A 24421-nucleotide genomic window follows, 5' to 3' on the forward strand; every position below is an offset into this window, starting at 1 on the left:
GAGCCAGCCCACTGCTTACATCAGGGCTGGGAGAGCTTGAGAGAAGTGTTGAGGCAGATCATGGCAGGTATTTTCAGCTCCTCCCACCTGCCATGATCTGCCTGCATTGCATTTAGAATCACAGAGACCTTGTGATGACATCACTGGGTCTAAAATAATGTAGGTCCTACAAATGTAAAGATAGAAAAAAAAAAAAAAGTAGCATGTTGATGAGGATTGGAGGACATTAAGAAAATTAGCAAAATATAGAAGTAGATTAGTCCTTTTTGTGTGTGTCTTTTTTTTTTTTTTTTTTTTTTACCAACAATGTAACTATAAAATATAAGGGAACCTTTATTTTTATTTTTATTTTTTTAACCTAAGGGTTGAAAAGTGGTCCCATACATTGGGGTTGTGTGGATCGGGTGCAGTATAAAATGACAGGTCCCTTCCCCTTTAACAGCAGTCGTCCTCCATGCTGTCAGCCATCCAGTGCAGCCGGGTGACCTGCCCGTCACATGACTGTAACTTAATTGCTTCTGCTTTCGGAAGGCGAGCCTCCAGCTCTGCGCTCTACGCTCTCAGACACATTTGGTTGCTATACAGAGCAGGTAGGAGACATGCCCGGGTGGTGTGTGTTATGGTGAGTGTACACGGAGAGCTTGTCTGTAGGCATCCTCCATGCATGCGTGTGTACATACATGTAGAGATTGTACATAGATGATTTGGGGAAGGGACTTTATAGGAGTTTAGAGTTTAATGGACTTCGCCTTTGTTTGTGGGCAACGTTGGCCTTTTACAGGAGCAGAAGAACTGGTTTTTCATGTTTGCTTAGGGCTTAGCTGCAATGGAGATCACCTGTAACAGGCAGAGGGGATATAATCCATTACACAGGAGATAGATAGATAGATATATATATCTATATATATATTATAATATAATTATATATATATATATATATATATATATATATATATATATATATATATATATATATATATATATATATATATAATTTTTTTTTTTTTAAGGTGGGCCCACCCAAAACTGATATCTTTAAGTGAGCTAAAACTGCGATCAGGTCAAAATACGGCGTGAGGTGGACTCATGTACTACAGCAATGTATGGACAGGAGCCCTGATTGGGCGGGCTATGTTTTCATACTGTATGAATTTCAAGACCTAAAGGATCAGTCCAAACAAAACTGATTTTTGCTTCTTTTTTTTTGCCAATGTAAAATGTTTAATGTAAAAAATCGGATTTTTCTTTATTTATTGCCTACCAGGCACTTACACCCCTTCCTGCCCAGGCCATAACTAGGTAGTTTATCGCCTTCAATGATGAGACGGCATTGATGGCCATTGATATGCTGCACGTATGGGCACTGATGGGCTGCACTGTTGGGTGGCACTGGTGGGAACAGATAGACAGCATGGATAGGCGTTAGATGGGCACTGATGGGCATTGATCGACAGCAGTGATGGGCATTGATGGGCAGCACTGATAGGTGGCACTGATTGCCAGAACCGACTGGCATCGCTAATGGGCAATGTTTGGTGGCACTTGTGGGCAATGGTGGGCACTGATTGCTGCCATTGGTGGGCACTGTATCCTTGCATTGGTGGGCAATAGTGGGCACTGTTTTGTGACACTGTATTTATTTATTGTAATTGGGGCACTGATGATCACCTTGTGGTGTCACTGCCGCATCACCAGCCTCCCCATTAAAGTAAATGGGACTGTCGAGTCAACAGAGAGTCAGAAGAGGAGCCACTGCGGGACAGAGATGACAGTTGCTCTGTAAAAATTATGATTTAAATTCAGTTGATTTAAATCAAATCCACATCCCGACAGTCTTTTCTGACTTTCTGGGACCCTATAGGTGAGATCTCTGCACACCTGCCGTGCCCATTATGAGGGGCTCTTGCCTTCCCTGCATGGAGTTTCTGGGCTTGCAAATTTGTGGTGGCCATTATGGGGGTTCCCAACATCCTTGCACTAAGTACCCCAGGCTGTACACCTGCTGTTCCTATTATAGGAGGTTCTCACCATCACTGTTCTGAATTCCTGGGTCTGCACACCCTTTGTGCCTATTATGAGGTATTTCCGCCATCCTGGGGCTGAGTTTCCAGGTCTGCAGACCTTCTGTGCCCATTACAAGAAGTTCTCAGCATCCCTGGTTCCCATGTTTGGAAATTTCTGATGACCTTTATGAGGGGTCCTTGCTATCCTTGCACTAGGTTCCTGTGTCTGCACACCTTCTGTGCCAATTATGAGGGTTCCTACCATCCTGGCACTGAACCTTAATCTTTGAATCTGCAATTTTTATGAAAGGTTCCCACCATCCCTGTGCTGAGTTCCTGGGTCTGTACCCCTGCTGTGCCCATTATGAAGGTTCCCACCACCCTAGCACTGAGTGCTAGCATCTGGAGTTTGGGGTTTACAAGTTTGTGGTGGCCGTTATTAGGGCCCCCGTCATCCTTGCAATACACTCCGGGTGCCAGCTGTCAAACTCTGTATGTAGCATTAACATGGCAATGTGTACGCACCTGAGCAGCACCATGTCCACTAGTAGGTGGGCTTTTGGGGGGGGGCGGGGCAGCAAAAACTTGGATCTGCCACCTGTTGTTTATCCCCCCCCCCCAGCACCTGCATGAAAGAAGCCTTAAATCGCTAGAATGTGGGTCAGAGTTCCCCTTTCTGTGAATACATGGAGGCGTGAGACAACTTCCTAGAATTTCTTTACTGCTCACAAATGCCTTCCAGGGCAACCCTCATAATGCTCTTGTATTAAAGTGACACAACAATTGTTACAAAAAAAAGTTACAAACTTTTTAAATGAAAAAATGAATTCCATCGTCAAGCTCCATTGACATTTAGCGTTTATGCAACGTGCGACAAAGCACACAGAAAACGCTCATCCTGTGAAACTGCATGAGCATTCGTTCTATGTAAACTGGAGCGAAATCAAATGTTGGGCTATTTTTGCTCCTGGTTGATTGCTATTAAATTATTTATTTAAAAAAAAAAAAAAAAGAGTGGTTGGGGAAAAATATTGCATTGGATGGAGCTGACGTAGCAAATAAGTATTTATTTCTTGTGATCAGTAGCTCCATCTAGTGGCCATAAAGTAGTATTTTCCCATTGTGTAGGAATGAAAAGCATTAGAGAAAATAGTCTAGTACCAATCAATTATGCCCCTATTTGCACAGAACGAATGCAGTTTTATAGGATGAATATCCTTTTTGTATTTTATTTTTTCTAAATGCCCCCCCCCCCCCATGGTTTCACTATCCCGCCTTCAGGTAGGGACCCCGCAAGGTCCCTAAGTGTTGGTATTCCTTTAACTTGTGATGTTGACTTGACAATATATATGTAAAGTACAAATGTGTTTTCTCATCTCTACCACTGAAAATAATAAAAGCCTTTTGCTTGTTTGCAGGAAGAGAAGAGAGCAGCTAAAGAGATGACCAAACGCTTGGAAGCAGAGCAGAGTCATATGAAAGAAGAAGCTCCTGTACCCGTCCCACCCATGGTGCAACCGGCCGTCGTCGAGCCTGCTGTTGAGATGGTAAGTTTAGCAGAAAACTGTACACACTTAAAGTGGTCTTCCGCCCTAAAAAAAAGAAAATTAATCATGAATGTGCCAAAAAAAAATATTGGAATTTTGTATTTATTTTTTTAAAATAATAAAAATAGTGTAGCGCTTCAATGATAAGTGTAATCAATACAAATTCTGTAAAGATAATAATAGCAAAACAGAAATCACACCGAATGCTCAGAAATCAAAGTCCAACATGAAACAATCATTCAACTGTGTTGGTGGCGTAGGAATGACCAAACCGTCACATGGAAGGAAAATGATGTACTGGACGAAAGTGTTCATGCAGGTAAGCTTGATTGTGAACATCAAAATAAAAAGTGGGTAAATACTTCTTACCGGAACGGTTGGACTCACACAGTCATATGACGGTTGAGTCTAGAAGGCTTGGGGTCACACTCTGGGACCAAAGACTGTAAGGAGAGAGGTCAGTTGGGCTGGTGGAGGAGCTCCAGACGGTTGTAGGCTCAAAGATGGATCCTTTCAGATGAAACATCAAAGGTCAAGATGATCAAGCCCAGACGCAGCCAGTAGTACCAATAATCCTGCCTCCCCCGAATGGGGAGGGGGGTGTTTGTAAAATATTACACCAAAGAAATGGAGAGGAGAAAAAAGAGAAAAAGGCTCCACATGGTGCAGGTCAAACAATGTAAAAAGGTTGATTTATTAAAGTCAAAAAGGTAATAAATGACTTAGTGATCACATAAAAAATAAAATGAACTAAAAGCAATGTGGGGTGCCAACAGCTTTATTTTTTTACTCACCTCTAAATGGCTGTTGCTAGGGGGTTCCTCATAGTCTGCCTCCTTCAGTGCCTGGGCTCTTGACGTCACTTCCCCTCGCTGCAGGAAGGGCTCAGATCTGCCTCCTCCTTCTTGTTAATCATCTGGGACACGTGACAGGTCCCAGATGATTGTGCGGCCAATCATGGCGCCGCTTGCGCCCCCAGTTACAATGCTGGCATGGCCAAACAGAGGGGGAGACGAGCGGGGCCCTGGGACAGGTAAGTGTCCGATTTTATTAAAAGTCAGCATCTGCAGTATTTGTAGCTGCTGACTTTTAATTAATATTTTTTTTTTTTTTTAAATGGGAGGCTTTAAAGTGGTGTTGCCACCAAAAAATAAAAAGTTGCTTAAAATTCGTTAAAAAAATTAAATAAAATAATTGGAAAAAAAAAATAAAAAAAAATTTACTCACCTCTAAATACCTGTTGCTAGGGGGTCCCTCGTAGTCTGCCTACTTCCTTGCCCGGGCTGGTGACATCACTTCCCCTCATGCCGCACATTCACCTGGGACCTGTCACGTGTCCCAGGTGACTGTACGGCGTATCACGGCGCCCTGCGCCGCTCACCCATAGTACGCATGACGGCGCCGCGAGCGGAGCGGGGAATGAGGGGGAGCTTTGTTCCCTCGCATCGCTGGACCCTGGGACAGGTAAGTGTCCGATTATTCAAAGTCAGCAGCTGCAGTGTTTGTAGCTGCTGACTTAGAATTTTTTTTTTTAGGGGGTACCCCACTTTAAGGGTTGATTTTTTTTTTTTTTTTTTTTTTTTTTTTTATATAATTTGCATAGTCATTCACCCAGTCAGAGTGCTAATACATTAATTCTGTGCGAATGGAACACAAAAAAAACAATTGGAAAGAAGCTATTGTGCTGTTCAAATGTAAATAATTGATTTTAAATGGGAAACACACGTTTGACCCCTAGATGGAGCTACATTCTACAGGAAATTCTTATGATAACTGAGCTCCCTCTAGTGGTCAAATAAGGTATTTTCTATTTAAAATCAATGATCTTATAGCACAGGATGTAGACGGTTTAGATTAGATTTTTGGCTGATTTTACATGCACTGTCACTGGGTGAATGACTGATTATTTATTTTATTTTTTTCCATTTTTTTTTTTTTAAATCAACTCCTTAAAGTTGACCTTGCACTGTGATTACATTAAACATACTGTCACATATACTTCCCTTCCCTCCTGATGTGGGCACCTTGGCCTATACCTGTTGAACACACCACCTTTAGGAACCAATGTCAATGACATTGGTTTGAGACCTTTTAGAAATCGGAGTATTAATATACAGGTGCCTTCACCTGCACTTGACCACCTTCTGACCTGCATTTAATTGAATGGGAACAAAGGACCATTTACACAGGCCTTTAACATACCCTTTTCAATCCTGCTATTCAAAGTGATAAAAGAATTAGTACAACAGCCAGGAAGATAGTATTTTTTCAAGGGGAGGGGTCATCAATATATTTTCTAAATCCATTTTTTTGCTTTGAAGACCATCTGCACTTTGCTAATTAAGGGCGGAGTAATAGAACCTTTTACTAGCACACCTCCTGATCCACTTATACTCACCATCATTGCACTCCCTCGAAACATGTTTGCTCCTATGCAGCTCTTGCAAATACCCAGCATTTCTGAGTGTAGGGGAGTTTTTGAACTCCTCCTGGGGTGCAGTTCTCAGACCTGAGAGAGGAATGGGTTTAGGGGAGCTTGTGACCTTCTCTTGGGTACAGTTCTCCTGCCTGAACAGAGAACAGATATAGAGGAGCTTGTGACCTTCTCCTGGGGTGCAGTTCTCAGGCCTGAGACAGAATTGTGTATAGGGGAGCTTGTGACCTTTTTCTCCTGGGGTGCAGTTCTCAGGCCTGAGACAGAATTGTGTAATGGGGACCTTGTGACCTTCTCCTGGGCTGCAGTTCTCAGGCAGAATTGTGTAATGGGAAGCTTGTGACCTTCTCCTGGGGTGCAGTTCTCAGGCAGAATTGTGTAATGGGGAGCTTGTGACCTTCTCCTGGGGTGCAGTTCTCAGGCAGAATTGTGTAATGGGGAGCTTGTGACCTTCTCCTGGGGTGCAGTTCTCAGGCCTGAGACAGAATTGTGTATAGGGGAGCTTGTGACCTTCTCCTGGGGTGTGGTTCTCAAGCCTGAGCCACAATTGTGTATAGGGGAGCTTGTGACCGTTTTCTCCTGTGGTGCCGTTCTCAGGTCTGAGGGGGAAATGGGTATAGGGGTGCATGCGGCCTCCTCGTAGGGTGCCGCTCTCAGGCCTGAGTGGGAAATGAGTATAGCCAAGCTTGTGACCTCCTCCTGGCATTCTGCTCTCAGGCATGAGCGGGAAATGGGTATTGACAAGCTTGTGACCTCCTCCTGGGTTGCCGCTCTCATGCCTGAGTGGGGAATGGCTAAAAGGGAGCTCGTAAACCTCCTCCTCGGTTTCTGCTCTCAGGCCTGAGCAAGAAATTTACAGGCTGTCGCCTAATAAAAAGGTCAGCATCATCCAACTGTGTGTAAGCCCCAACATTATCGCACTTGGAGCTTACACGGGTGTTGACGCCCAAAGGAACGTCACTTTTCCCAGAATGAGAAAAGTGCTGGTGAATAAAATGCATAATCTGTCCTCTTTTCAGGCACCTTTTGACTTGCGGTCATATCTGGAGGCCTCAGGACACAGCGTAGAGACGTGTCCTAATGTGAAGGTTAATGCCATGTGTTGTCGGGGGTACCTTGTGAAGATGGGAGGACGCATAAAAACATGGAAGAAGAGATGGTTCGTGTTTGACAGACAGAAGAGAAGGCTGGCGTATTATGCAGGTACAGGTCTATACAGTATATGTAATGAGATCTTCTCGGTGTTCCTCCTGGTCTCTCCTTCTACCACTCTTCTTTTTTTTTTCTCTTTTCCTCTTTTTGGCTCAGTTTTCCCGTCCTTCTTCTTTTCTCTTTTTCCTCCCTTTTCACATAGGGTGTCTTTGCAGAGTGCTGGACTTAAAGTGGAAGTAAACCCATGGATTTAAACAGTAAAAAAAAAAAAGGCATGCCGGGAATGCTAACTGCACATTGGCTGTGCTCTCAGCCAAACTATCAAACCATCCAATGGCTGGTGTCATAACGAATCACATGTGCAGCACCATAGCAGTTGAAGATTAAACAGAGGCAAAGATGGCAGCTTCCTTGGCTGAAAACGATAGGGGAGTTTACTTCCACTTTAATGGTGGGCAGGATAGAGTTTAAAATCCAACTTTTTAGAGGCAACTCTTATGCCTCGTACACACGATCGGACTTTCCAACAACAAAAACTGTGGAATTTTGTTTGAAGGTCGTTGGCTCCGACTTGTCTTGCAAGTGGTGACACAAATGTTGGCCAATAATTACGAACATGGGAACGTAGTGACATCCAAGGTGTATGAGCCAAAAAAAAAAGGAAGTTCAATAGCCAGTGCGCCACCCATTGGGCTCCTTCTGCTTGATTCTGAGCATGCGTGAACATTTGTGCGACGGACTTGTGTACACACGATCGGAAAGTCAGACAACAACGTTTTGTTGGCGGAAAATATGAGAACCTGCTAGCCAACATTTGTTGGTAGAAAGTCCGACAACAAATGTTCGATGGAGCATACACACAGTCGGACTTTCAGCCAACAAGCTCACATCAAACATTTCCCGTCGGAAATTCCGACCGTGTGTACACGGTATTTGTCAACTGCTGTAGCCTTGTGGGCCCCTGGAGTAGTTTAAAAAACATGGTTCTAATGCAAGTCCCGTGAGGCTTGACCAGCAACACAAATCGGGACACTTTGTACCTGTTTTTATCCCATTTTGTTGTCCAGTATTCTCTTAATTTACTCCCAGTACATAAGCCCTGTTAAAGGGATGTTTTGAGCTCTCGAAATGCGTTGGAAATTTCCTACTAGTATCTTGTCACGTGTAATAAAAACAAATCGAACTTGCATTAGATCTGTGGCATGCTAATGTGTTTTTAAACCCTCTTCCCTCTCTTTGAGATTTATTTTTTGTCTGTGTCCATCCCTAATGATGTCTATCTCTGCAGATAAAGAAGAGCAAAAACTGAAAGGAGTAATCTACTTCCAGGCCATAGAGGAGGTGTATTACGATCACTTGCGAAGTGCTTCTAAGGTAACCTATAGAACGAGAAATTCTTTTTTTTTTCGAGTGTTTTGTCTTTGTAAAAAAATAAACTCTAAATGCCAAAATACCAGTTAATCCTTCTACGGTGAGCTGATAACATCCTGTGCTGCACTGTTATCAGTTAGCATTGTTTCCAACTCTCTCTGAGGACTATAAAACGCCTCCTCCTTATCTAATGGAGAAAGCTCTCTGATCTTTTATAGGTTTTTGGTTTCCGTTAGACTTGGGGATAGCCAAATTATTTTTATTTTTTAGTTTTGGATAGATTAAAGAAGGGTTATAACCCCTTACACATTTTTGCTATTCCATTAGGGAAATTTCTCTTAATTTCCTGTCCCAGTGGCACAACAGGATGTTGGAGGAATTGTTTTCCTAGACTGGTCCCCCCATTGAAAGATTTCTCCTTACCCCTTATGCTGCATACACGCGATCGGAATTCTTGTTGGAAAAAGCTCTGATGGTTTTCCCAACGGAATTCCGCTCAAGCTGTCTTGCCTACACACGGTCATGTCAAATTCCGATCGTTTAGAACGCGGTGACGTACAACACATACGACGGTACTAGAAAAAGGAAGTTCAATACCCAGTAGCCAATAGCTTCTGTCTTGCAGTTGAATCTGAGCATGTGTGATATTTTGCACGTCGGAATTGCATACACACGATCGTAATTTCCGATAGAAAGTTTTTTCGTTAGGGAAAATTGAGAACATGCTATCAATTTTTGGCTGGAGGAAATTCGGACAGCTAAATTCCGATGGAGCATACACACGGTCGCATTTTCCGATGAAAAGCTCTCATCAGTCTTTTTCTGGCTGGAATTCCGATCGTGTGTACGCTGCATTACTCTGTGGACAAATCTATGATTTTCCTTCACTTCACATCCCCAATGATCTTGCAGACCACAACAAAAAACTGCCAGATTGCCTAACCCAGCATTTCCCAAATTTTTTTTATTGCAGGACAGTGATCTCCAAACTGTGGCATGGGGCTGAATGCGGCCCTTTGCATACCTTTATCCAGCCCCTGGGGCACTGTTCCTCCCACTGAGCCCAACGATGGGGCACTGTTCCTCCCACTGAGCCCAACGATGGGGCACTGTTCCTCCCACTGAGCCCAACGATGGGGCACTGTTCCTCCCACTGAGCCCAACGATGGGGCACTGTTCCTCCCACTGAGCCCAACGATGGGGCACTGTTCCTCCCACTGAGCCCAACGATGGGGCACTGTTCCTCCCACTGACCCCAAAACAGGAAATGAGAGGAGATTCCTGCAAATTAAGGGGATCCCTTGGGGGCCCTTCCAATGAGAACTAGTGTCCTCATTGGAAGATTTCCACTTTATTACTTTCTGCTGAAACCCCAAAATTTGGGATTTACTTTCACTTTCAATGATAACAGTATACAAGACACACAGAGAGGGTGAATCTCCCAAACAGGGGGAACAGTTGTTCTAATCCCTCTCCACTCTGTCCAAAACTAAAGAAAACATTTTGCCTTTGGTTATACATTAAGAGTTAGTAGGAAGCATGATGCATGTGTTGGTGCCCCTGTTTAAATGGCACCCCAATGCACCTTGCTGATAAACAAATGTAACACATGTCGACGTATAAATGCGTGTTGCTGTGCACTACCAGAAAAGGCATGCACATCCACCGGCAAGGCTGGTTGGGGTGCCTTTAGAAAATTATTGACATCACATCACCCTAACGCATTTAAATGTTTAAAGCAAGGCTACGCAACATGTGCACACTGGTGTGAATGTGCCTTGGGTGTGGCGTTTAATGCAGCAAAATGATATATGGAATTCAATGTTACTATGTGGAATAAAAACAATTATTTTACCTCCCCCAGAGTCCACACCCCAAACTGACGTTTTGTCTGAAGACCTTCGAACGCCTGTTCTGCATGGTAGCGCCGACCCCGGAAGCCATGAGGATCTGGATGGATGTCATGGTGACGGCCGCTGAGGAGAACAACCGCTACTGAGGCCTTTTTTGTGATCGGTGCCAAACATTTTGGGGAAGAACGAAGGAGCCTGGGAAAGAAATAGAGGAACACAAAAGCATGAACACAGACAGGCTTATGAAAAGAAGGAACTTGTGCGAGAGATGTGACTGACAAAAGGGAAGAAAAATTAAGAAAGAACATTTTCTAAAACCCGTGACAGAAAATCTGTGAAATTTTAGCAGACATTCCTCGGTGAAAAACATTTTTTTTTTTAATGCCTGTATATCCAAACAGAACAATTTTTTGCAGCACACCATGGTACTCACCTCAGGAATGACTATACCAAAGCCTTGTAGCCTTGGCCATCTCTAAGGCCCAACTAGCAATGTCTTCCACCGTTGGTTAGAATGTTGATGGACCTTGTGAATTACCACTAATGTTCAGTTGCGTGTTAGGCATATCTTCTAATGTCTGTGATATTATATACATTATTTTTGTAAAATGTTGACCGGCTATGAACGGGCCACATATACAGCTTGGAAGCCACCATTTTGTAAGTTGGCCTGTCATGACAATTTAGACGAGGCTGCCTAAAAAAAAGGTGACATCACCAAAGCACAATATGTCTGCCCCGTCTTGTCTGATTATCTATTAGATGTTGCTGAACATGTAGCAAAAAGTAGCATTCGGTCTAGTGAACCAGGGGACCTCCCACCCATAGGGTTTGTACCAAGTGGCTTCCAAGAAAGAATTTGGCAAAAGGAGCTTGAACACACCTGTCAAAGGATAATGCAATATAGAGTTGGAAAAACGAAGCCATCGTTGTGCTAGATTTCAGCATGTATAGTATTTTGTTATTGGATTTGCAAACACTACAACTATCTAATGACTGGCTGACCTGAATGGATAAACATCACGTGTTCCAGTTCTTGTGGAGCCCATTCTTGTGTCCTCCAATATGGACCTCATTAGGGATTTCAAGGTTTTGGGATTGCCTTAAAGGAAAGCTGATGTTGCCACCATGGGTCTGCAAACCAGCTAGCCCTCCATGGTTTGATGGTACTCCAGCCTCTTTCCTTTAATATTAGAAATTGTTGCATGCAACAAAAGCTTCCTTGGCATCAGAGGCTGAACAAACCTTACATTTTATTGTGGCTCTGTGGAAAGTAAATGGTGTTCCCGGAGAAGTGGCTGAGAACTTTGAAGGTAGGTTCAAAAAGCCTAAGCAGTCAAGGGGCTCCAGTAGGTACAAAAAAAAACTGTAAAATGCTCAATATCTTTGTTGCCATACTCTGTAGGCCCACCTGGAAGTCTGGGTGAGGAACTCCTACAAGCTGCTTTGTTGCTAGGTCTTGAAAACTGTTGGTTATTGCTCCTGTAAGGGTCCTAGCACACTAGGCAGCTGAAAAAAAATGCCAAAACCTCTGGCAGAAAAAGCAACTTAAAATTGCTCATAGTGCCTCGTCTTTTATTTATGACAGGTAAGTACGGTATATAGCGCCATCAATTTACATATATAATGTACATTCACACCAGTCCATGCCCTCAAGGAGCTTACAATCCAAGGTCCCTAACTCGCATACATACAAATACTAGGGCCAATTAACTTACCGGCTTGTCTTTGTGTGTGAGGAAGCCGGAGTACCCGGAGGAAACCCACAAAGGGAGAACATGCAAACTCCATGCAGGTAGTGCTGGGGATGGGATTCAAATTGACGACCATAGTGGCAGAAGTGCTAACCAGCTTTATGGCCATTTTTATTTTTTTATTTTTTTTAAGAAGCGTTTTTTTGCTTGTCAGGCATTTCTCTTGCTCAAAAGCTCCTCTCATGGATGCACATGTGATGTTGTTTTTTTTTCTGCCTGTATATGCCTATAGTGTGCATGGACACATGCAGTAGCTTAATATGGAAGGAAGTTCAGAGGCAAAAAAAGCTCAAACACCTGTAAAAGCAATGTTTTTGAGCTCAAGTGTGCACGAGGCCTAATGCTGGGAGTGAGCATCCAACGGCTTTCACATCCTGGCAAAAATTCAGGACATGGGGATTGCTACCTGGGAGTTTTTTGGCAAGGCTTTTGGGGGGTCCAAATGGTCTACTACAGGTATTACCATAAATAATGAGCATTTTACATGGGTGCACAGTCTTATAATATCTACTAGGGCCACCTAACTGCATAGGCTATCTTCTGGAAAAGATGAACTTGGCCTTTAAAGTCATTTTAAATGGGAGCTGTTAGCAAGTGCTGGTAAATAGGGGTGCTTAAACATCGCTTGCAGCGGCTCTCTGTCCCCTTGTCCTAATGCCAGGCCTTGCTGTTATCCTGTGCCTTTAATACATTCCTATTGGCCCACCACAATGATGGCCTGGAAATGTCTTCTGAAAGAGCTTTGGCTGTTCAGAAGGCCGTGGTTCTGGCTATAGCAGAGGAGAGTGGAAGCTGCTGCAAGTATGTTCTGGTTATCTGCACTTTATATCTGATGGCAGCTCTCTTTCTAAAGTGTCACTTTGAGATGCTTTCATAATGGATACTTGGTGCCCCAACTGCAGAAAATGGAACATTTTGTCTTTAGATTTCGGGTTATGCCGAATTGGTAGTGGCGGTTGTTTCAATGGTTAACGTTTTTTTTTTTTTTCCATAATTGTTTTACAGCGCAAACTGGATACTGGTAATGGAGCATGATGGAAATGTGAACGTGTGTTTATAAAGTTTCTGTTGGGTTATGTTGTTGGTTTATGACCACCAATCAACATTCATTTACCATCGTTCTTAAACTTGATACTTTATTTATAGTGGGTATTGCACATCATTGGCCTGTATGATATTCAATAGACCACCTTGCTAAGATGTGGAAGATGAATAACATGGAGGCACCATGGGCACAGAAGGATTAAAAATGCTAAATTGTATCAAGTACCATAATTTTTAATTGCCCATGGCAAGTAACCCATGCAATTGATTGCTAAATGTTACAAGCTGGTTATTGCACAGTTTTATTCTTGTATCTGTGCAAGGATGTAGTGGCCTGTTGAGGAACCTATTCAGCATCCCTGACAAGAATCTGGACCATGAGATTCTATGGATAGAGGCCAGGCATTTTCCTGGCCCCAACCCATGGTAGCATACTACCACATGTATGCTGCCATGTAGGCACCAGGAAAAAGGAAAATTGTATCAAATACTTACCGTAATGTTACTTTCCTGGCACCATTCCATGGCTGCATACATCTGGTAGTATGCTGCCATGTTGGTGCCAGGAAAATTACTTTGGAACATGTTTGGCCTCTCTCCATACAATCTCATGGTCCAGATGCTTGTCAAGGTTGCTGATTAGGTTCCTAAAATGGCCACTCTATCCTTATCTATCCTATTCGGACACACCGTCGGAATTTCCAACGGGAAATGTTCGATGTGAGCTTGTTGTCAGAAAGTTCGACCCTGTGTATGCTCCATTGAACATTTGCTGTTGGAATTTCTGCACACAAATGTTTGAGAGCAGGTTCTCAAATTTTCCAACAGCAAAATTTGTTGTTGGAGATTCCGAGTGTGTGTGTACACAAGTCCGATGCACAAAATTCCACGCATGCTCGGAATCAAGTACGAGTGGCGCACTGGCTATTGAACTTCATTTTCATTGTCGCATCGAACGTCACCTCGTTCTTGACGTTTGGAATTTCCGACAATATTTGTGTGACCGTGGATTTTTTTCCGAAGGATGTTGGCTCAAACAATGCAAGTTTGAGCCAACATCCTTCGCAAAAAAATCCACGGTTTTGTTGTCGGAAAATCCAATCATGTGTACGCGGCATAACACAGAAGATACATCCATACATCAGTGCAATAACTAGCTTGTCTCAATTAGCAACCAATTGCATTGGTTACTTGTCATGGGCCATGAGGGTATTTTAAATAAATGGTACTAGGTATTCAGGTCAACTGCAGTGCTCATTTTTCAAAGGTCTCATGGGACCCAACCTTTTAGCACCAGGTCCCTTGGACCCCAGCATTTAGTAGTGGGAGTGGGAGTGGGATCACTGGTTTGCTAAAGGGTTGTGTGCCTCTTGAAGCCCAGTAATCAGAAATGGGAGTTGGATCACTGACTTGTAAGTGGGTTATAATGGCAGTGATCTCGACCCAAAAAGAACAAACTTCTGTGTTTACAAGAGAAGTTCTGGTAATAGCGGACCACGCATCTGCAGCCACTCCAGAACTGGCAAAACTTTGCAGCCCCCTGAGGACTGGGGAAGTCCTAAAGATGAACTGGATAAATAAGAAAAGAAGGGAATACCAGCCTTGCACATTACCTTTGTGATTCCTTTTATTGAATTGATAACATAGATACTGTATCTACACACATACACCATAAAATCTCAAGCCCATCAATATCAACAGTGTCCTGCATGACCTTGTCCACTGCCCAATTCATGCAGGACCCTGTGGGCTATTGATAGTCCTGAGATTTTTTGGTGTGTGTGAGCATATATCTGTTTATCACTTCAATAAAAGGAATCACAAGGGTAATGCGCAAGGCTGGGGCGTCCTTCTGTTTTTTATTTTTCCAGTGATCTTGAACGGTCTCCTGCAAGGTGTCTCCAATCACAGATGTGGCCCTTCCACTGTCTCAGACCATCTTCTGAAGGATGTTTGACAGTTTTCTGCACTACATATACTGAATATTATATATGGCCCCTTGGTGATGTCGGGAGCCACAATTGAGGCAACCTAAATCTCCTAGATCAGTGATGGCGAACCTTGGCACTCCAGATGTTTTGGAACTACATTTCCCATGATGCTCATGCACTCTGCAGTGTAGCCGAGCATCATGGGAAATGTAGTTCCAAAACACCTGGGGTGCCGAGGTTCGCCATCACTGTCCTAGATTGATCAATAAATGTCTCCATTTTGTTACCAGTATCTAACAGATCAGTAGGCACATATGTCATAAGAAATAGCTGTATGTTGTTATTTATCATTGATGTACTTCTAAAAATGCTAGATGATTGGCTGTCATGTGGATTTCTGGAATTCTGAACAGAGTCACTTGTGCAAGATTGAAGAAGTTTGGCATGACAAACAATCAACTGGTATTTTTTAGCAGAAGTTCAGCAATGACAATCCACATATTTATGACCGTAAAATTCAACCGTACAAGGTTCAGCTGTCCTTCCCCAGCCCACAGTAGAAAAATCTGAACATGCAATCTCATTGGTTGTTATGGTCAGTTTAAAAAAAAAAAAAAAATGTTGTCACCGTGTATAATGATCCAACTACTCTAGAATATTGTACATATTTATGCGTTATATGTGTGAAAATGGCGTGTTGGAAGCCTTCCTGTTCTCAGGACCTCGTAGTTTTAGTGAAGTATGTAAAATTTGTATATTTAGATGGACTTTTTTCCGGTGAAGGGGTCAGGGAGGTACTGATGTTTGTAAGAATTGCCATATATATTTTTGTTTTATTTATTATATATGAATAAAAAGAAACTTTGGATGATTCTCTGACTGGTGGATTGTTCATTTCAAGCAGGCAAATCAAAGCAAGAAAAATGCCCAACTATATGGGATGTGATTCAAGGCAGGGGAGGACTGTGACCTTATAGCTCAAGGGGGGTGGCAAAGACCGCCGACACGCACTTTCATAGTAGAGACAGATATCTGTAGGCTACAGAAAATGTACCATGGTGTGGAGCATTGATGGGCATACCTATTATTAATAATAATATTATTATTGTGATGCACCATTTCATATTCAGCATCAATTTAGTTTGCGACCTTCAACATTCGGTTACATGACATTTCAGAGCAACAAAATATGCTGGTGATGGAAGGCTTTATGCACACTGCCATATTGGGGCCATGCAGAGCCTGCATAATAACACTCCTATGACCTGCTGCCACCTCATACAGTCGCCCATAGAGATGCATCATACACCACATCGTATCGGTGTGAAAGCAGCCTAGGGGACTCAGGACAGTAAGAACTCTTTCTCTTACTGATCACTGGAACATGGCACCTCATGGCAAAGAACTCTTTGTGGATCCGAAAAATAGCCGATGGCCTAGGCCAGTGATGGTGAACCTTGGCACCCCAGAAGTTAAATGCACGTGCTCAGTGTCATATCCAGAGGTTGTCTTTGGGAAATAGTCATATGAGTGCTGCCAGCATTGCTGCAGAGGTTTAAGGGGTGGGGAGTCAGCCTGTCAGTGCTTAGACCATACGCCGTACACTGCATCAAATTGGTCTGCATGGCTGGTGATCCCAGAAGGAAGCCTTTTCTAAAGATGATGCACAAGAAAGCCTGCAAATAGTTTGCTGAAGACAAGCAGACTAAGGTCATGGATTACAGGAACCATGTTCTGTGGTCGGATGAGACCAAGATAAACGTATTTGGTTTAGATGGTGTCAAGTGTGTGTGGCGGCAACCAGGTGAGGGGTACAAAGACAAGTGTGTCTTGCCTACAGTCAAGCATGGTGATGGGGGTGTCATGGTCTGGGGCTGCATGAGTGCTGCCGGCACTGGGGAGCTACAGTTCATTGAGGAAACCATGAATGCCAACATGTACTGAGACATACTGAAGCAGAGCATGATTCCCTCCCTTCGCAGACTGGGCCCCAGGGCAGTATTCCAACATAACGACCCCAAACACCCCTCAAAGACGACCACTGCCTTGCTAAAGAAGCTGAGGGTGATGGACTTGCCAAGCATGTCTCCAGACCTAAACCCTATTCAGCATCTGTGGGGCATCCTCAAACAGAAGGTGGAGAAGCGTAAGGTCTCTAACATCTACTAACTCTGTGATGTCTTCATGGAGGAGGGGAAGAGGACTCCAGGGGCAACCTGTGAAGCTCTGGTGAACGCCATGTCCAAGAGGGTTAAGGCAGTGCTGGAAAATGATGGTGACCACACAAAATATTGACACTTTGGGCCTAATTTTCACTTAGGGGTGTACTCACTTTTGTTGCCAGCGGTTTAGACATTAATGGCTGTGTGTTGAGTTATTTTGAGGGGACAGCAAATTTACACTGTTATACAAGCCGTACACTCACTACTTTACATTGTAGTCAAGTGTCATTTCTTCAGTGTTGTCACATAAATATATAGAATAAAATATTTACAAAAATGTGAGTGAGGGGTGTACTCACTTTTGTGACATACTGTAGGTGATCTTACAAGCTGTCTGGATAAAACACGGGTGTGGAAAAGCCAAAAATGCACCAGAAAGAAAGGTCTGCTTGGTAGGCAGAAAGAGAAGAGCTTCTTGGTCTTTAAAAAAATTATACATTTAGGTAGGAGCAGTCTCTTTTTTTTTTTCTCCACTGTAGGTGGCGCTAGACCATAGCGACATTACAGTTGGAAGGGAAGTCAAGAGGAACTTGGTTCCTTTTATGGTTTCCGGGGTCACTGGGGAACTATCCGAATGGATTCTGCCACCCCATGGGAATCTGGCAGCCATCTTGAGTCAAGCAGAGCATATTTAAGGCCCTGACTCCCATGCTTGACGTGCATTTTGCATGTGGGTAGTGTATGAACAGGTCACCTGACTGACAGGGACAGTGATTAGCAGCAGGGAGAGGTTCCAGACGAAATCATAAGGACATGCCATCTTTCCTGGAGACCTCCCCATTTAGATATGGACCAGCTAGGCTGCATTCTTCTCCTGAAGATGGACACTTTCAGCACCTTCGGAGAACTGCCCTGCTACACACTGCTGATCTATTTTGTGAGTGTTCCTGGTTGGGCACCTTCCCACCAGGCTTGTTTTGAATGATAAATCTCTGAAATGAATACAAGTTCTGTTCTCTGCAACTGGACTCTGAGTGTTTACTGCTGTTACACCTCCTCACAGACATGTCTTCCTATTCTCTCTCCTGAGTAGCTACAACCTTTGAGGCTCACCTGTTACATCTCTGACTTGCATCACCTTCAGAATCTGTCCCTGGTCTGTTCTCCAATGAGGTAAAAACCGGTAGTAAATACAACAATGGTGCACTACAACTGCTGGATGATAAACGGCTCACTTGTCTGATGGAAAACTCGAGTCATTAGACCAAAAGAAGGACCAGCGGACACAAAAAAAATGAGGGATGGGGGATTTGTTCCAAAAGGCATCAATTGGGTGCTTTTTTTTTTTTTAGAGAGCTCAGCCCAGGCTTTAACGTTTGTGGTCAGTAAGGATGCAGGAAGCAAATTAGTACAGCTGAGAACTGCCAGTCAGTTGAACACTTCTTGATGAACTTGTGGTGTACTGCAAGAAGCCAATCATGGTAGCAGGTCATTAGACAATGATTTCCCCTTTGAGTGAGTGACATGTATAGCGCTACCTATGTGAAATGAATCGCCTCAGGGCACTTTCTTGCCACTGGTGTCCATCTGCAGCTTTTTTACACGGTCCTTTAACCTGTAGGGTCCCGACACACTTACAACACATACACATATTATGGCCAAATTAGCCAACCAGCATGTCTTTGGAGTGTGGGAGGAAACTGGAGTACCTGGAGGAAACTCACGCAGGCACAGGGAGAACATGCAAACTCCAGGCAGATAGTGTCGTGGTCAGGATTTGAACCAGCAACCCTATTGCTGCTAGGTGAAGGTGCTAACTACTACACCACTGTGCTGCCCTTTAATCAGATTTGAGAGGAAAGAGGACCAGGGAAGAAGCCAGATGAGTTCAAGAAATCCAGGCAAATTGATATTTCTGCAGAGAGCTCAGTGATATACTGTATGCAAGCCAATGGGGCACACAGGTACACTATGTAGGAAAATGTTTGTAGACTCCCGACCATCACACCTACATGAACGTGCGGGATATCAAACTGTGAAAACATGGGCATTAATACACAGTTCTTGCAGACCCTCCTATCCTATCCTTCTTGCAGCTTTAGCAGCCTTCATAAGATTTCTGTGCCTGTAGAAATTTGTGCCCATTCAGTCAAAATAACCTTTATGACAGTGGTGGAACTACCAGGGTTGCAAAGGTCCCATTTGGGACTGGGCCCTGGCGTTCCGCCACTGGGGGGTGGGGGTCTGCTGCAGAACTGTAAGGCTCGGTTAACACTGCTGTGACCCCAAAGTTGTGCAGTTTATTTGCATTTTTCTTGCAACTTCCTTGTGACTTTTATGTGATCTATTTGTGTGAGACTTTTGTCATTTAACATTGCAGTCTATGGTACTCAAATCACAGAAAAGTAGTGCAGGAACCTTTTTTTTTTTTTTTCGCATTGATTAAGACCGCATCCATTAAAGTTTGTGTAATTTTATGTGCTGGAGTGTGAACCGGGTCTTATAAAGGGCCCCTTGACATACATAAATATAAGGACCCCGGGATCAATACAAAGGGCCCCAACTGTCAGGGGAGCCCTTAATGGTTTCTTGCACCAGGGCCCTGAAGGTTCTAGTTACGCTTCTGCTTTATGGAATCGGCTACTGGTATTGGACCAGAAGAACTGGCTGTCAATCTGCACTATTTATTCCACAGGTGTTCAGTAGGGTTGAGGTTAGGGCTGTACATAGGCTACTTGAGATCCTCCAATCCAGACTCATCAACCATATCTTTATGGGGCTGGCTTTGTACACAGGGGCACTGTCATGCTGAAACAGAAAAGGGCCTTCATCAAACTGTTACTACAAGGTTGAAAGTAAGAACAGCCTAAAATGTCTTTCTATGTTGTAGCGTTACCAGTACCCTTCATTGGGAACACCTTAACTCAATATTGAAGAAAATCTCACTGTAGCCACACATCGGAACTATCCTATCAATCTGTGGTGTCAACCTCAGCCTGGGTTCCAACCAGACCACGTTGGGGGCGTGGCCCAGTTTAAACCCTGGCCATGTTGGGGGTATAACCTGGTTGGAGCCCAGGCTGCGTTTGCCACAAACTACAGATTGATGGGATAATTCCAATGTGTGGCTACAGGGAGATTTTCTTCTATAAGTAATGGCAGGTGTCGGAACAAGCTCCCTCCCAAGCGAGCACTCACAGCAGTGGATACTGAAGACTTGCACTCCTTCTAAAGCCTTAGTCTCTTTTTGGGTATCCTAAACTCAATCGTTTGAAAGGGTGTTAGCATACTTTTGGACAAACACGTACGTGTGATGGTAAGGTGTCTACATACTCTTGGCCGTATATACAGGAAGTTCAGTTACATATACAGGCACTTCAGCCTTGGAATCATCCTCGTTCATTATCTCCTTGGCAGAAAAACTTTAAAAAAAACAATGATATACAATACTCCACTCATGTGATCAGATCCTGTGGTAATGATGTGGTTAACATTCCAACAGTTAAGGAAGTTGCACACAATAACCATTGTATGTGAAGGCATGGAAGAAAGGCGTTATTAGAATTACAAAGGATACAACACAGAAAATCCTCAATAGGTCAGATCTGGCCCTTCATTGGAAGTGGTCAATACAGCAGAAACTTGACCTGATAATGGACTTTTATCTGTGTAGTAGCCATATCAAAATGACTCTCAAAGTCAGTCATATTGAGCCAACTGAGTGTCATATTAGATCTTTTCAAAAACACACACAGATCCACTTAAACTGCCTTCTCCTGCACATGGATAACCTGGGTGCCGGCCATCATAGTCCAACCCCAGTATCCACCGCATTCTGATCTTTCCGACGGACTCGAGTCCGGTCAAAAAATCCGTTCGTCTGTATGCTAGTTCGACTGACGAAAACCGACGCTAGGGCAGCTATTGGCTACTGGCTATGAACTTCCTTATTCTAGTCCTGTCGTATGTCATCACGTTAGAATCTGTCTGACTTTGGTGTGCTTGTGTGTGGCCAATTCCATTCGTTCGGAAAGTCCGTCGGAACTCCACTGAAAGTCCGTTGGGAAGACCGTCGGACCTAGTCCGTCGAAAGGTCCGGTCGTGTGTACGCGGCATTAAATTCATTGGACATCTGGCACCAGTGGGCAGCACAGCTCCACATACTCTGATGGAACTATTGCACACTGTTGGGGCCCATTCCCACCACCTACGTTGGAATGCCTTTTTTTAAACGCATAGACCAGCCATTCTCAACCTTTTAAATATGGAGAAACCTTTGAAATAACTTTTTGGCTCCAGGGAACCCCATGCTAAAAACTATTCAATTAACAGCTCACAGTACATTAGTGTGATAGTCAGTGGGAAGAATGCTCCTTACACTTGTGGTCATTGGGAAGAATTCCCCCTTACAGATAGCTAAAAGGATCAAAAGTGTCAGTGGGAACTTATATGAGAGTCAGAAATCACCTATTGCTCAAGGAACACATAGCAACCTTTGGAGGAACCCTGGTTGAGAAAAGGCAATGTTTTCCCATATGATTAGTTTACACCAGTGATGGCGAACCTTGGCACCCCAGATGTTTTGGAGCTACATTTCCCATGGTGCTCATGCACTCTGCAGTGTATATGAGTATCCTGGGAATTGTAGTTCCAAAACATCTGGAGTGCCAAGGTTCGCCATCACTGGTTTACACCATTGGGAAAAAGGGGGGATAAAAGAGAGAGTGGGAGAGGGGAAAATGGGAGATGGGGTAGGGGCGCAGGTAGAAAAAGAGGGAAGTTTTTTTTCACTTGCCACAGATAGCTGGAGCTGTAGTTATCCAAGTTACCTATTTTTTTTTTGTCATATTTGACTCCTGGTGTACCACCTTCATAGCTCCCAACTCTCCCTGATTTCGAGGGACTGTCCCTGATTTGGAGCAATGTTCCTCTGTCCCTCTTTTCTCCTCATTTGTCCCTCATTTTGGTCTGATCTATATAGATGTATATAAAATGCACTTTTTATTTTTCAAAAAGTGTTTCCCAGCGCTAAACCTTTCATCCAAATTCTAAATTGCTGCATTTGTACATTTTAAAAGCCAATATAAAGGAATTGTAGTGGTAAATCGTTGGCTGTGTAGAGAGCCACGATTAGGTTTGGCTGCTGGCAAACTGTCATTATAGTGAATAGAGTCGGCAGCCGCACCTACTGGCTGAGAGCTCTAGGAACAACTGCCGCTACAAATGGCACTGGTCCGAATCGCCAGTGTGTATGTAGCCCATGTATGCACTGTGTGGGGAGGTTGGGGGGGGGGGTTGTTAATGGGGCCAACAGCCTCACCTACCAGCTGAGGCTGAGAGTTCCTGGAAGAACTGCTGCTACAAATTGCACCAGCCCTAATCGCCGGTGTCAATATAGCCGATGTATGTGCTGGAGGGGTGGGGGACGGGTTATGGGCAGGGGGCCTTTGGAGGGGGCACAGCCCACCCCAGCACCTCCGCAGATTGAAACATGTAACATTTACTTACCTAGTGCCCCTGCATTCCTTGCTGCTGGTGCTATTGCAAATATGGCAGCCCTGGCATCTCTCCAGCCATGCATTTGCCTAGCTTGTCACAACTTCTTTGCATGGCATCCCCGGTGTCTATCCAGATGGACCCCAGGCTGCATCCTAAACTTTCTGGCACTGCTTGAAGGTTGGACACCCCGGTTGTAAACTTTGAAAACTAATTTCTCCACAATGCTTATAGGAGTTTGGAGCTATGTGCTTTCCCGCAATTCCAGCTCCACAGTATATCACTAAAGCATCACTAATTGCAAAGTATTATGAAGAAAATAATTTGATATTATCTCCTGTTCGTCATAAGCTTTACAGCTGTTCAAATCTCATTATAAATCATCTAAGACTCGTCTAACCACTTGTTTTTCACTTACAATTACACCAAGCTGCCTGTACTTCATTAACCCAAAAGGCGTTTTAATAGTATTAATTGACAAGATATGTCTGGACTTGCTATTGGCACTTGTTTTGCAGATGGAGTAACCTCAGTCAGACATTAATTGATTTGCATAATTCATGTAACATCACATAATAGAAAGGTTATTGAATCTGAGAACAAACAACTTATGCTGCGTACACACGACCGGACTTTCTTGCAGAAAAGGTCCGACGAACTTTTGACGGAGTTACGACGGACTTCGGAACAAACGGACTTGCCCACACATGAACGGACTAAAGTCCGTTAGTTTTGAACCTGATGACGTACAACGGGACAAGAAAAGAAAGTTCAATAGCCAGTAGCTAATAGCTGCCCTTGCGTCGTATTTGGTCCGTCGGACCTGCATACAGACAAACGGTTTCAAACATGTTCTATTTCTAGGTCTGTCTGATTTTTTTTTAAAGAAAAACGATCGGACTATCCCACACGCGATTGGACTATCCACACATGATCAGACTAAGCCCTTGTACACACGATCGGAGATTCCGACGGAATGTGTCCGATCGGAGCGTTTTGTCGGATATTCCGACTGTGTGTGGTCTGCATCGGACTGTTTCCGTCGGAATATCCGTCGGACCAAATTTTCCAACTTGCCGGAAATATTTTCCGACAAAATGCTCCGATCGGACATACTCCGATCATGTGTAGAGAATTCCGATCGGACTAAGTGCCACGCATGCTCATATCAAATTCCTACATCAAAGCTATTGGCTACTAGCCTGAACGTAGTCCCATCGTAACGAAATTACGTCATCACGTTCTGAAAGATCGGATTTTCCATCAATTTTGTCCGACCGTGTGTATGCAACAGTTTTGGACAAGATCCGTCGGACAAAATCCGACGGATTTGGTTGTCGGAATCTCCGACCGTGTGTACAAGGGCTAAGTCTGCCGGAAAGTCCGGTCGTGTGTACGTGACATTACAGTGTTATAACACTTAAACTGTACCAAACAAAAATATAATATATAACAGCTTACCAGTCCATAGCGGCTTAACTTGTTTTTGTTATTCAGGCTTTTTCCTCTATTTTTACCTGGTTTTCCTGTGAGTATCACACTTCCTGCCCAAGGGTGAGAACGCTAACTCCTCCACTGTATCTAGGAAGATGTAGCATCTCCCTAAACTGTGTTAGGTCTACAGCGCTTCCGCCACTCCTGAGCTGCATTAAATAGGGGGATAGGAGGGAAGAT

At 43.8% G+C, this 24421-nt stretch overlaps 1 protein-coding gene across 4 annotated transcripts in view; it reads left to right on the forward strand.

Moving 5' to 3' along the window:
- PHLDB3 (pleckstrin homology like domain family B member 3) overlaps positions 1 to 15960 on the forward strand; it is a 98056-nt gene extending 82096 nt beyond the window's left edge. For all 4 annotated transcript variants that reach the window (XM_077456708.1, XM_077456706.1, XM_077456707.1 and 1 more), the window contains 4 exons: positions 3422 to 3550; positions 7004 to 7187; positions 8425 to 8510; positions 10372 to 15960. In XM_077456708.1, the coding sequence (XP_077312834.1) occupies positions 3422 to 3550; positions 7004 to 7187; positions 8425 to 8510; positions 10372 to 10506 (534 nt within the window). In that variant the 3' untranslated portion in view covers positions 10507 to 15960. The remainder of the gene's footprint in view (positions 1 to 3421; positions 3551 to 7003; positions 7188 to 8424; positions 8511 to 10371) is intronic.
- The last annotated feature ends 8461 nt before the right edge of the window (positions 15961 to 24421 follow it).

This window comes from Lithobates pipiens, unplaced genomic scaffold (genome assembly GCF_037356315.1).
Source record: "Lithobates pipiens isolate NorthernLeopardFrog02 unplaced genomic scaffold, aLitPip1_a1.2 Scaffold_27, whole genome shotgun sequence".
NCBI lineage: Eukaryota > Metazoa > Chordata > Amphibia > Anura > Ranidae > Lithobates > Lithobates pipiens.